A 12,687-nucleotide genomic window follows, 5' to 3' on the forward strand; every position below is an offset into this window, starting at 1 on the left:
CCAGCCGGTACAGCGAGCATCCACTCCCTTGTCTCACCGATATGTGTGTTTAGTTGTGAACGCGCGCCGAGGTGATAGTCTCAAATGTAAAGCTTTCGGGATTTCTGCTGGGTTTCCATAGAAACGCTTCCGCCCTTTCTTGGCGTGCAGCGATAGTCTAAGTTGCAGGATAGGGGGCGTGGCGAAGCTTTCATAGTAGTATAGTGAATGGCAATGGGGAGGGGGTGTGGCCTGAGCGGTGGTGGAAGCGCGGCCCGGCTGGGAGATCATTACACCGGAATCTGACTGCTGGACCAGGCGGCCGCGCTGCACCCTGTTCTCCATCCATCTACCTCACCCACCCACCTACCAGGATGAAGGGAGGCGGTAAGTGGCTGTCGTCTGTATATGGGGATTCCCTGGGATAGGCTGACACTCAACTACAAACTGGGCGCAAACAGCTCCTCTTATTTATCCCCAGGATCTCCTCTGCTAAACCCGATCGTGCACTGTACGATCTGTTTGTATCAGCTATTATAGATTGGTGATATACTGTACGATCTGATTGTATCTGTATATTATGGATTGATGATACACTGTACGATCTGATTGTATTAATATACTGAAGATTGATGATGCACTGTACGATCTCCCATAGATTCAGGACAAATCTTGCCAATCCATTTATTACACATTCAGGCACCAGAGATTGTACAATCAGATTGCATAGTGTAGGGTCTGCTGGGGTTAGAAGTTTCCCCAGCTATAGGAACTCCTCTACCATTTATAATTGGAGTTCTGATGTCCAGCAGGGAGAGTTTAGTAAGAGATCTCGGATGACAGGTTCTCTTTTATGCTGGGGGTTCCTTATCTCACTTTTTAACTGCCCCTCCAATAATAATACTATAAAATCTGATTTTACAATCTTGTTTGGGTCTTCCAACAGCCTGGCTGATTTGATGGGGGGGGGGGGGGGGGTTGTCTTCCTAGTTTTGGTAAATCTAAAATATTGTGCGGTGAGATTGCATAGTGTATGGCCAGCTGGGTGTATATCCTGCTCTGATAACCGTGGATGATCTTGTATTCCTCCCATACATCACAGCTCGGGAAGTACAAGTCCTGTCATGTCTCTCTGTATCCTGTGCCAGGGCTTCTTCTTGGTACTTCTAGTTCCCCTTGTAGTGACTGGTTGATGTCTGTTGGTGGACTTCCCTCCTTTTTCAGAATAAAGATGTAAAAGGATCATTTATATGGGGGAGGGGGCAGATCTCAGTATTGTAAATGATATATGTTGATGAGCTGTGATGAACTACAAGTGCCAGCATGACTCTTTATCCTCTGTCAGGGCTTCCTGATACTTGTAAATCCTTCAAGTTGATGCCTATTGGTAAACTGTTCCCTCCCATTTTCAGACTAAAGATATAAAAGGATCATTATATGATTTGGGGGGGGTGCAGATCTGAGGATTGAAAATCTTGTATTAATGAGCCATGATGAACTACAAGTCCCAGCATGTCTCTACACTATATCAGGGATTCCTGGTACTTGTAGTTCCCTCCTTTATAGCGACAGGTTGATGGCTGTTGGTAAACTTTTCCCTCCCTTTAGTATGACAATGTATATTGGAGGCTGGGGGGGTGATGGATCTATACAAACTCCTATAATGAAGTGTTGGAATTCCACAGTGTGGCCTGTCTGTGCCCCCCCTGCTGTGCTCAGCCCTCTGCCCCAATAACCAGCCACTTCCTGCTTTAAGCAGTTTAAATCTCCCTCCAAAGTTGGTGGAGAGTTGAGGAGGAGGAGGGGCAGCTTCTCTCCAGATTTGTCACATCTGATTGGCTGCATGCCTGGAGGGGATCGCATTACTTACTGGGCACTTCTCCCAGAAGCCCCCCTACTTCTTCCTTCTACTGGAAGACCCTCCATTACTAAAGTACTCAGGTCCCAGCATGTCCAATCACTTCACTTCTCCTCCTATAGAAGCGATACATTGTTTCTTTTTACATAGTAGTGTAACAATCTGAGAATTCTGTCTTCCAGCTCTGTGTAATTGTTGTGTTGTACTGATTGTGTGTGTGTGTGTGATATTAAATGTGTGAGTTGTATATAAAAAGTACAATAAACTGTGAGATCTTTCTATAGGAAAAAAATTGACGTGTTTGTGTGTGTGTGTGTGTGTGTTTTGTGTGTGTGTGTGTGTGATCTTAGTATGAAAAGTGAAGAAAATTGTGTGGTTTGTATATAAATAAAATAACACAAATTGTTTTATAAAAAGATCCCACACATGTCTCACAATTTTTATTGTACTTTTATATACAAAGCTCTGTATTGCATTTTATATGTAAAGATCTCATACATGTCACCATTTATTGTACTTTTATATACAGAAATCTCATACAATCAACCTTTTTATTGTACTTTTATATTCAAAGATCTCATACATGTCACCATTTATTGTACTTTTATATACAAAGATCTCATATATGTCGCCATTTAGTGTACTCTTATATACAAAGATCTCATACAAACAACCTTTTTATTGTACTTTTCTATACAACGATCTCATACATGTCACCATTTAGTGTACTTTTATATACAGAGATCTCATACAAACAAACTTTTTATTGTACCGTACTTTTATATTCAAAGATCTCATACATGTCACCATTTATTGTACTTTTATATACAAAGATCTCATATATGTCGCCATTTAGTGTACTTTTATATACAGAGATCTCATACAAACAACCTTTTATATACAGAGATCTCGTACATATCATTTAGCCCTTGTTGACTTTGACTGCGTCTTTGAAATCGTGCGCCTTCATCTGAAATTGCACGATTTCAAAGTCGCGCATCAGTGCAACCTGGGAAAACATCTGTGCGGCTTCATGCACAGATGTCTATGCAAGTTGCACCCGAAATCGCCAAACAAACTACTTGTTCAAATTGGTACAACACTGCGAGGCTCAAAGTCGAACCAATTTGAACAATGCGACTGTCGGCAATAGGGTGCGACTTTTCTTGCGATTTGACCTGGCAAAATTGCTAGACAAAATTGCTCCAATGTGAACGAGGGATTATTGTGTATTACTTTACAGAGATCTGACAAATATCACCATTTGTTGTAATTTGTATTTAGTTGCTTTCATAGATCACACACCACTCAATTCATTGTACTTTTTATACTTTATGCACAAATATCACACGCTACACAATTTCTGTTGTACTTTTAAAGATCCCACATATTACACAGTTGTGTGAGATCCTTATGGAAAAAGTATGTGATCTTGTGCAATGAATTGTATAGTGTGTGAGATTTTTCTATAAAACAAAAACAATTGTGTGATATGTGAAAACTTTCATGTATGAAGTACAGTTGTGTGATCTTTATATAAAACAAGGACAAAAGCTTGTGTGAGATCATTGTGTGTGTGTGTGTGTGTGTGTATATATATATATATATATAATTTCTTAATATGAAAAGTGCAATCGTTTTTGAAAACACAAGTACAATAAATTGTGTAATGTGTATGAGATAACACAATAAACTGTAATCTTTCTGTATAAAGTACAGTTGTGTGTTCTTGATTGTGTGATGTGAGAAATCTTTGTATTAAAAGTGACTAGATTTGTGTTGATTGCATAAAAAAAAATTACAATAGGGTGAGTGATGTATTTATGTAAAAAGCCCAGATAATTGTGCAGTGTGTGTGATCATTGTATAAAAAGGTGCGATCTTTTTACACTACATTTAGTAACTGATTAGGCTGAGTTTTGGGCTGGGAGTTTCATATGGAGTCTGCTGGTATTTTGGTCATTGTCTCTGGATTCAGATGTAAATAGGCAAGAGTACGTGGAGTACAATTGTTGGTTTTTGTGGATTGGGGGGAGTTAATTGATTGTGAATGCTCTGCGAGTGTTGGGCGGGGGAGGTTTGAAAGTAAACTTACTGGCAGCCAGTAGCTGGTCTGGGTGTGCGGGGAGGGCTCGGGGATCATGAGTAAATCTCTTCCTGGAAGGGTGTGCTCATTCATCAATGGTATGTATGGGGTCACGTGGGCCGTATTCACTATAGATCATAATATAGGAATCCCACTGATTACATTTTTACATCATTTACTAAAACTGAAATAAAAAACAAAGCTGTGGCTCCTAAATGTTTCTTTGACAGCAGTCTGGATTTATCCCCCGTTTACGCCATCGGGTTTCGCACGTTTGCATGCTCTTTTTTTTTTGCACTTTACGCCTAGGGCAGCCCATTCATTTTAGTGGTTTGCCCCACACAACAAAATGTGGCGAAGAGGCTCGTGCGTCTCCTTGAGCTTCAAACGAAAAAATCTGAGTCTTGCTGCGTTTTGGGTTGCTGTTAACAATGAATGGTGCCGTGAGCACGACGGCGTCATTTTGCACCCGTTTGTGCGCGCCATACATGTGAATGCTATTTAATGTAATATAAGAAACCTAACTCATAAAGACCAGAAAGTTTGATCTTTTAAACACTTGAAGACCAGGCGTTTAAATCATTTTTTTTTTTTTTTGCTCAAAAATTACTTAGAACTCCCAAACTTTATATAATAAAGCTAGCTTCATATGCGTTGATGTTTCTTTAGCTAACCAATAGTGCTCCGGGATGCTTTTGTCATGTATTAAAGTGGTTCTGCACCAAAAAAAAAAAAAATATTAAAAGCCAGCAGCTACTAATATTGCAGCTGCTGACTTTTTTAATAAATTGACACTTACCTGTCCCAGGGTCCAGCGATGTCGGCGGCAGATGACGAGCGATCGCTCGTCTCTCTGCTGCCCCCGCCGCCATCCTCTGTCAGGGAATCGGGAAGTGAAGCGTTGCGGCTTCACTGCCCGGTTCCCTACTGCGCGAGTCGCGCTGCGCGTCTCTTCTGGTCCCCGCTGTGTCCTGGGAACTGTGTGTTTCTCAGAACGCAACAGGGGGGGGGGGGGGCGCCTGCGGCGGTCTGTCCCGGAAGTGGGTGCAGGTAACTGCACCCCCTCCCCCCCCCCCCCCCCCCCCTGAAAGGTGCCGATTGTGGCACCGGAGGGGGAGGGATCAGATTAGTGGAACTTCCACTTTAGGGTGGAGAACCGCTTTAAATGTTAAAGGAATAAAAAAAAGTGTGTGTGTGTGTGTGTATATGTATATATATATATATATATATATATATATATATATATATATATATATATATATAATATATATTATATTTTTTTATTACACACACATTCATACATACATATATGTGTGTGTGTGTAATAAATTATATAATTTATTATATTTTAATGTCGAAATGTATTTGCGCAGTGTTTTTTTTTTTCAACACAATTAAATTCAACACAATTAAAAACAAAACAAACATAATATATACCCCAGTTTATTGAGCTTAAAAATTGCGCACACTTGTGGAATGGCGACAAACTACAGTACTTGAAAGTGTACCTGTTTAGAGTTACAGAGGAAGTCTAGTGCGAGAATCTTTGCTCTCGCTCTAAGACCCCTTTCACACTGAGGCGGTTTTCAGGCATTTTACCGCTAGAAATAGCGCTGAAAACTGCCATCTATTAATTTCAGTGTGACTTTTTACACTTGGGTGGTGCGCTTGCAGGTTGTTAGGGAAAGTCTTGCAAGCAGCATCTTTTGGGGCGGTTTGGCAGCGCTGTATTTGGCGCTCCCAAAACGCCCTGCCCATTTAAAATGGGCAGCGCTTTCAAAGCTCCTGAAAACCGATTCGGAAGCACAGCAACACAGGTGCTTGTAACCCCTTTTTTTTGGGGGTTTAAAGCGTGGCTTAAACAGTGCTAAACGCGGCTAAAATGAGTGACGCTACTGCAGACTCCGTGTGAGAGACGACTTATGTTCATGGCAATACTTCACATGTGTGGTATGAACACCGTTTACATATGCATGCACGACTTGTGTATGCGTTCACTTCTGAGAGCGGAGGGACAGGGTGCTTTCATTCCCACCCCCCCCCCCTTTTTTTCTTTTTTTTTTTTTTTTTTTTTTTTTTTTTTACACTTTCCATTTAATTTTTTTGATCTCTTTTAGGCTGGGTTCACCCGGATGAGATGCGGGAAACCCATTTCAGGTTCCCGCATCACATCTGAATCGCAGGCGGGTCGCGCTGACAACCATTTCGGGTGTCTATGTAAAGTTAAAGAGGGATTCCACCAAAAAAAAAAATATTAAAAGCCAGCAGCTATAAATACTACAGCTGCTGACTTTTAATAAATGGACACTCACCTGTCCCGGGTTCCAGCGATGCCGGCAGCCTAGGCCGATCGATCGCTCGGCCCTCGGCTGCTGCCGCCACCATTCTAGGTGAGGGAATCAGGAAGTGAAGTGAATCGGCTTCACTTCCCGGTTCCCTACTGCACATGCGCGAGTCGCGCAGCGCAATAGCAATTCTCCGCGCTGTCACTGGGACCTGTGTGTGTCCCAGCAGACAGCGCGGCAGGACAGGAAATGGCGTAGACTCCCACGGGAGTCTATGCCCGGAAGTGGGTGTAAATACCTGTCTTTGACAGGTATCTCCACCCCCCTCCCCCCTGAAAGGTGCCAATTGTGACACCGGAGGGGGGGAGGGATCCGATCAGTGGAGGTTCCACTTTAGGGTGGAACCCCGCTTTAATGACGCAGTGCGAACTGTGAAATGGTACAGGAATCAGATCACACGGGTGTGAACACCCATGTGATGCGATTCCAGTGTGTCCCCTCCCGCCGCTTCTGAATGCGGTCCATCAGCACATGAACCGCTCAGATCGCTTTCACAGAGAGACAAATTGCAGGAGAATGCTATGCTGGATCCTCAGTATCCAGGGGTGCCATGGTGAGCCCAAGTGATATCAGTGATTCATTTGAACAGTGAGGTAAAGGGTTTTATTTTTTATTTTTTTTGCTGCTTTTTCCATTCATTGTTTTATTTTAAATGCTTGTGATAGTTTGGAGTAATAGGTGAGAAAATCCCCCTGCTAGTGCACTCATGGAATTTGTACTGGTTTCTGCACGTTTTCTTTATAAGGACCATTTTTTTTATTTTTTTTTTTTTTAAATCGTATCATCTTTAACCAGCAGGTGGAGTGTTTTTTTTTTTTTTTTGTTTCTCTTTGAAAAAAAAAAAAAAAAAAAGCATTTAAAAAAAATTGTCAGCTATGCAGTTTAGAGAACTGAGTCATCACAGCAGTGAGTCATTTCTTATCAGATGCCGGCCTTAGACATTACAGGCAAGCAAACCGCTTTAAAGGGATAACAAAGGAAATTTGCTTGGAGTTGGGTCCCATACACACTAATCGATTTTCTGCAGATTTTTGTCTTTAGAATTACCAAAACCACATACTATGAGGTCAAACCTTAAAGTGGAGGGCCACCCTGAAAAAAAAAAACAAAAAAAAAAAACAGCATTAACATTCATTAAAGAAGAAAAAACGTGAAAAAAACATTTTTTTTTTTTTTTTTTTTAGCTTACCAGAAATCCCTGTTGCTAAGTAGTCTTCCTAATCTGCCTCTTCCTACTCCACGGTGATCTTCGGTCTTCTCCCCTCCTCGCGTTGTCTTCTGGGTAATGGGGCGTACTGGGAACTGTGTGTTTCCTAACACAGCGTGTTCCATTCACAAAGGGAAGCGCGACTCGCGCATGCGCCGTAGGAAACGGGCAGTGAAACCGCAAGGCTCCACTGCCTGTTTCCCTTAGTGAGTATGCAATCAGGCGCTTGCGCTACATGGTTTTGGTAAATCTGAAGACAAAAATCTGCAGAAAATCTAATAGTGTGTATGGGGGTCTTAGACTTCCCCCATCACTCCAAGGGTTATTTGCTTCTATATGCCTTGGGTATTTTTCTGGGTTCACACAGGTGTGAACACAGACATCGCATGCGATTTGCACCGCATTGCTGTGAAGATCACATGTGCGATGCAAATTTAGCCAAACTATTGCTAAAATCGCATTTGCACCAAAATTTTTTTTTTTTGGTCCGCACTGGAATGGGATCACATGGGTGTTACACTTATGCAATCTGATTCCTGTACCATTTGATGGTTCACACTGTGATATGTGAACCGATCTGACAACCGCAGCGGGTGACATGCGATGTGGGCACCCACACAGGAATTGCGCTGGTTCCTGGTTGCATAGCATATGTGTGAACGCAGCGTTAAAAGGAATAATAAAAAAAATGTGCTTGGAGTTAGGCCCTCCCCCCTCCAACCACCATCCCGACCCACCATCACTGCAATGATGCCTTGGGTACTAGCATATTGCAGTTTCCCCATTCCCTTGGCAGCTGCCACTCCAATATTCTCCCTGATGCTTCCACTTATGGGCAGTCCAATGATATCCCCACCTACAGTGCGGAGCTCGTGGCTAATTGATGACATCACAGTGGCTGGGACCACCGGAGCACTTTAGAGAGGAGGCTGTGTGGGCCAATCTTCCAGTGTGCAGGGAGCCTGTAGAAGTGATAAACTGGGTAAGGCAAGCCATGGATTTTTCAATTTTCTTTCCTTCCACCACAAGTGGACTGACTGTGTTGATGGGGAAAAGAAGCAATTTGCTTTCCTTCCAAATCCCTACCACTGCACTACTGTGGTTTTGCAGGAAGCCTTCCCGGCCAGCAGAACGCAATGATTAGTGCTAGGGGCTAGAGCTGCCAGCAGTAATTGCAGGTAAAAAAACAGACAGGCTGGTTGTACTTAAGTCGATCAATGGCTCGACTATGGTACAACCAGCCTGCCCATAAACAAACCAAATCTCAGCTAGTCCCTGCTGAACTCAATCAATCTATGGGCTGCCTAAAGTGGAACTACTATTTAAAGTTATTGTAAACAATCGCCTTGTAAAACAACCCATTCAGTTTAAAATAGAAATGAAATACAAGAGATTTGTGTATAGATATAAAAAAATAATATATAAATACTTCCCCCCCCCCCCCCCCTTTTTTTTATTTTTTTTTTTATTATAAGTGATCACATTCCCTCTGTTCTCAGCTGCATGGGGGGGGGGGGGGGGGCTGTGCAGCAAGGGCGTGTCAGGACAAGTCTGATCATTGGAGGAGAGAGTTCCCAGCATAGCTAGGGAACTGAACACACTGTGCTCTCCTGCTTAGTGTGGTCAGTTTTTAATAGCAAAGCAAGGGGACTGGCAGGAACACCAGGGATTTCACATAAAGGAAGCAATACAAAGAGAACATGATACTTTCTCATACAAGTACAGCAGGCACTCCAAACGCAGTGCTGTTTTTTGCTGTGATTTGACGCGCTCAAAATCGAGTGTCGCAAAAAAGACGTTTCGGAACTTTTTGAGCGACGCGTCTCCTATGACTTTTCCATGCGATAATCGTGGCAGAATGCCGTTGAGAAATGATGGCATTGCAGAGACGTCCTGCATTTTGCCACAATTCTGCCCACGGTTCAAATCGCCCAGGTGCTGCTGTTTATAATCCCTTGTGTGAGCCTGGCAGACAGTAAAATAATATACAGTAGAAGTACATCATGTATTTGATATGATCGGGGCTATTGGTGTCGCAGACAGCCCACCTCTCTGCTCGGGCAGCACAAGCTCGCCATGCTGTAATCGTCAGTTGAAGAGTGTTGGCATGGGGAAGTTCCGTCTCGATTTATGAAATCTGGAAGGGGAAGCTCCCCATCTCTCATATTGGTGAGCCCACACATTGCACATTTCATTTGTAACTGGTAGGTCAGACGGGTGTTAGATATCCGCTGGCAGCATGCCATCAGCAGACTCACATGACCCGCAAGAATGCGTTTCCTTTTAAATGTAGAGATGTATAACTGACAGCATATGGTGGGGACAATGGAGGGAGGAGGACCAGCTGCTTTCATGAATAATGTACAATCGGAGTGGCTTGTATAGAGCTTGTACCATTCTATTTGTATGATTGCGATGCTCTGCATAGGATATGAATCTCTAGTGTTGGCATTGCTCTGGTTCAGGTGTGTGCGGTCACCTGGATCTGCTCTGCACATATCTGTTGACCACAAATGTTGGAGCAATACAAGGTTGGCTGAGCTATCAGGAAACAATCCCTTCACTTTGATTGCGTTCATACATGTGGAAGGTAAAAACAGGGAGTTGAGCCATGGTTTTACCACCCTCCTAAAACAAAACAGCCAGTGCATCGCTGCATGTTGAGTTGGCAGGTGGCACCATAAACTTTCCCTTCTCTTTAGCCTCCATCACACAAAGTGGCGGGGGTCGGCTGTTCGTGTGCCGCACACAGTTGCAGCATTCAAGGGGTTGAAACGAGCAGTGAGGAGGCGATACAACCCCTCCTCTCTGAAGGGCAGTCCAAATGTAAATCACTCTTCAGAGATCAAAACGCGTGTGATTGAGCCCTTTAAAGTGGCTGTAAAGGTTTGCATTTTTAAAAATATAGCAGAGAGCCCTTTCACAATGTGTGTGTGTACAGCACAGTGACGTCACTGCTACATTTTACAAGGCAATATCTGGGTTTGCAAAGATGTGTGTGTGTGTGTGTGTGTGTGTGTGTGTATATATATATATATATATATATAATAGACACACATTTTTGTGCCTGGAGTTTAGTTTTATAGCCAGAGAAGATATAAAATCTATCTATGCTATAAAATCACTCAAAATCCCCAAACATTTCTCTATCTATATACACACATCTACTTTTTTATTTTTCTAGCAGAAGCACTTAGACCCCTTTCACACTGGGGCGTTTTTCAGGCGCTTTAGCGTTAAAAAAAAGCGCCTGTAAAGCTCTTGAAAGAAGCCTCATCTCCAATCCCAATGTGAAAGCCCAAGTGCTTTAAGAGCCCTTTCACAATGTCAGTGCCCGAAAAACGCTCGTAAAGCGCAGCTTAAACTAGCAGCGCTTTACCAGTGTTTTTCGAGTGTTATTGGGGCGCTTTTAACCCCTGCTAGTGGCCAAATAAAGGGTTAAAAGCACTGCTGCCAAAAGCGCTTTGCAGGCGCTTTTCAGGTGTTTTGTAGGCGCTTTCCATTGATTTCAATGGGAAGTGGCACTTTAGGAGTGGTGTATTCCTGCAAAGAAGCTGCTTGCAGGACTTTTTTTGATGCCCTGCCAGCTCAGCGCCTCAGTGTGAAAGCACTCGGGCTTTTACATTGGGATTGCAGTTGCGGCTTCTTTCAGGTGCTTTTTTTTTATTTATTTATTTATTTATTTTTAAAGCTAAAGCACCTGAAAAACGCCCCAGTGTGAAAGGGATCTCAGTTTTGAAAGCACTCGGGCTTTCACATTGGGATTGCAGATGATGCTTCTTTCAAGAGCTTTACATGTGCTTTTTTTTTAACGCTAAAGCGCCTGAAAAACGCCCCAGTGTGAAAGGGGTCTAAAGAAAAAGCGGTTGTTGCAATTTTTATGTCAAATGGTATTTGTGCAGCCTTTGTGTTTAAAAAAAAATCGCATTCCATTAACTGTTCCTCTGGTGAGATATAAACTTTGAAATCTGAGGCATCTCATAGTCAAAAGCCTGTGCCATTCCACCAGGGGCCCTCTGAGATCGATGCTGTCAGCACTGTGTTGACAGTCGGTCTCTTGGCACAGCACAGGATTTTAAATGACTGCTGACACCTGTGACCACTAGAGAGACCAACTAGATATTGGACACATTATTGTGCCTGGGGGACTAAATGCCGAAGTTGGGAGTACATTTTGTACGCGTCAAAGAAGTGTAAGAAAACATCGATGTTTGAGTCATTGATACTGCAGTCAGTTGGAGCTCATAAAGCTGCCGGAATACAGTCCCATTACACCGCAATGACGGATTTGGTGCCGGCGTGTGTATTGACGCATGCCTTGATTTATACAACTCTGCTTTTTTTTTTTTTTTTTTTTAAACCTTAAAATCGAATAAAGCTCCCGCAGATAATATGCAGCGATCGGTGACGGAGTGTGACAATGACTTAAAGCCGTGGTTATTATTTTTAATTCAAACTTTTCAAGGAACATTGCCGAGCTAACGCAAAGCCATTACTTATAAATCTGCCAGATGCGGCATTAGGAGTGTGCGTGGGATTCTAATTAAGATTGTGACATTGTAGCAAATGATGGAAGAACTGAATTTAAAGGATAGATGGACTCTTATCACACCCAGGCATACCAAACAGCCATGCAAAAATATAACTTTATACTGCTGCCTTTTCTTTTCCATTGGCACACGGGCTACTGCAAGCATTGCTCTGCATTACATTAACCACTTGCCTACCGCATATTTACTGCAGCAGGTTGGCTCTATTGCGCAAAAAAAAAAATTGCGTACCTGTACGTCATTTCGTGCAATAGCCACTGGGTGGCGCGCATGCATATTTTCAGCACTGATTACTGTAATCGTGTCACTGGTCCCCAAAAGGGTGTCGGGTGTCTGAATTGTCCGCCGCAATGTCATGGCCCCGCTAAAAATCGCTGATAGTTACCATTGCTAGTAAAAGAAATAAATCATAGTTTGTAGACCCAATGCTTTTGTGCAAACCAATAAATATACACTTATGCCGCATACACACGATCAGACTTTCCAGCGGACCAGAGTCCGTCGGACAATTCGATCATGTGTGGGCTCCGGCGGACCTAGAAATAAGACTGGCTTCAAATTTGTCTGCCAGACTCAGCTTTTAGCGGACAATCCGCTCGTCGGTGTGCTAGTCCGACGGACTAAAACCGACGCTGGGGCAGCTACTGGCTATGAACGTCCTT

General features: G+C 43.0%; 1 protein-coding gene across 2 annotated transcripts in view; it reads left to right on the forward strand.

Annotated features, from left to right (window-relative positions):
* Positions 1–202: 202 nt before the first annotated feature.
* Positions 203–12,687, forward strand: part of CCNF (cyclin F) — a 42,986-nt gene continuing 30,501 nt past the window's right edge. For both annotated transcript variants that reach the window (XM_077449229.1, XM_077449230.1), the window contains exon 1: positions 203–366. In XM_077449229.1, the coding sequence (XP_077305355.1) occupies positions 354–366 (13 nt within the window). In that variant the 5' untranslated portion in view covers positions 203–353. The remainder of the gene's footprint in view (positions 367–12,687) is intronic.

The sequence above is a fragment of the Lithobates pipiens genome, unplaced genomic scaffold (assembly GCF_037356315.1).
Source record: "Lithobates pipiens isolate NorthernLeopardFrog02 unplaced genomic scaffold, aLitPip1_a1.2 Scaffold_22, whole genome shotgun sequence".
In the NCBI taxonomy this organism is placed as follows: domain Eukaryota; kingdom Metazoa; phylum Chordata; class Amphibia; order Anura; family Ranidae; genus Lithobates; species Lithobates pipiens.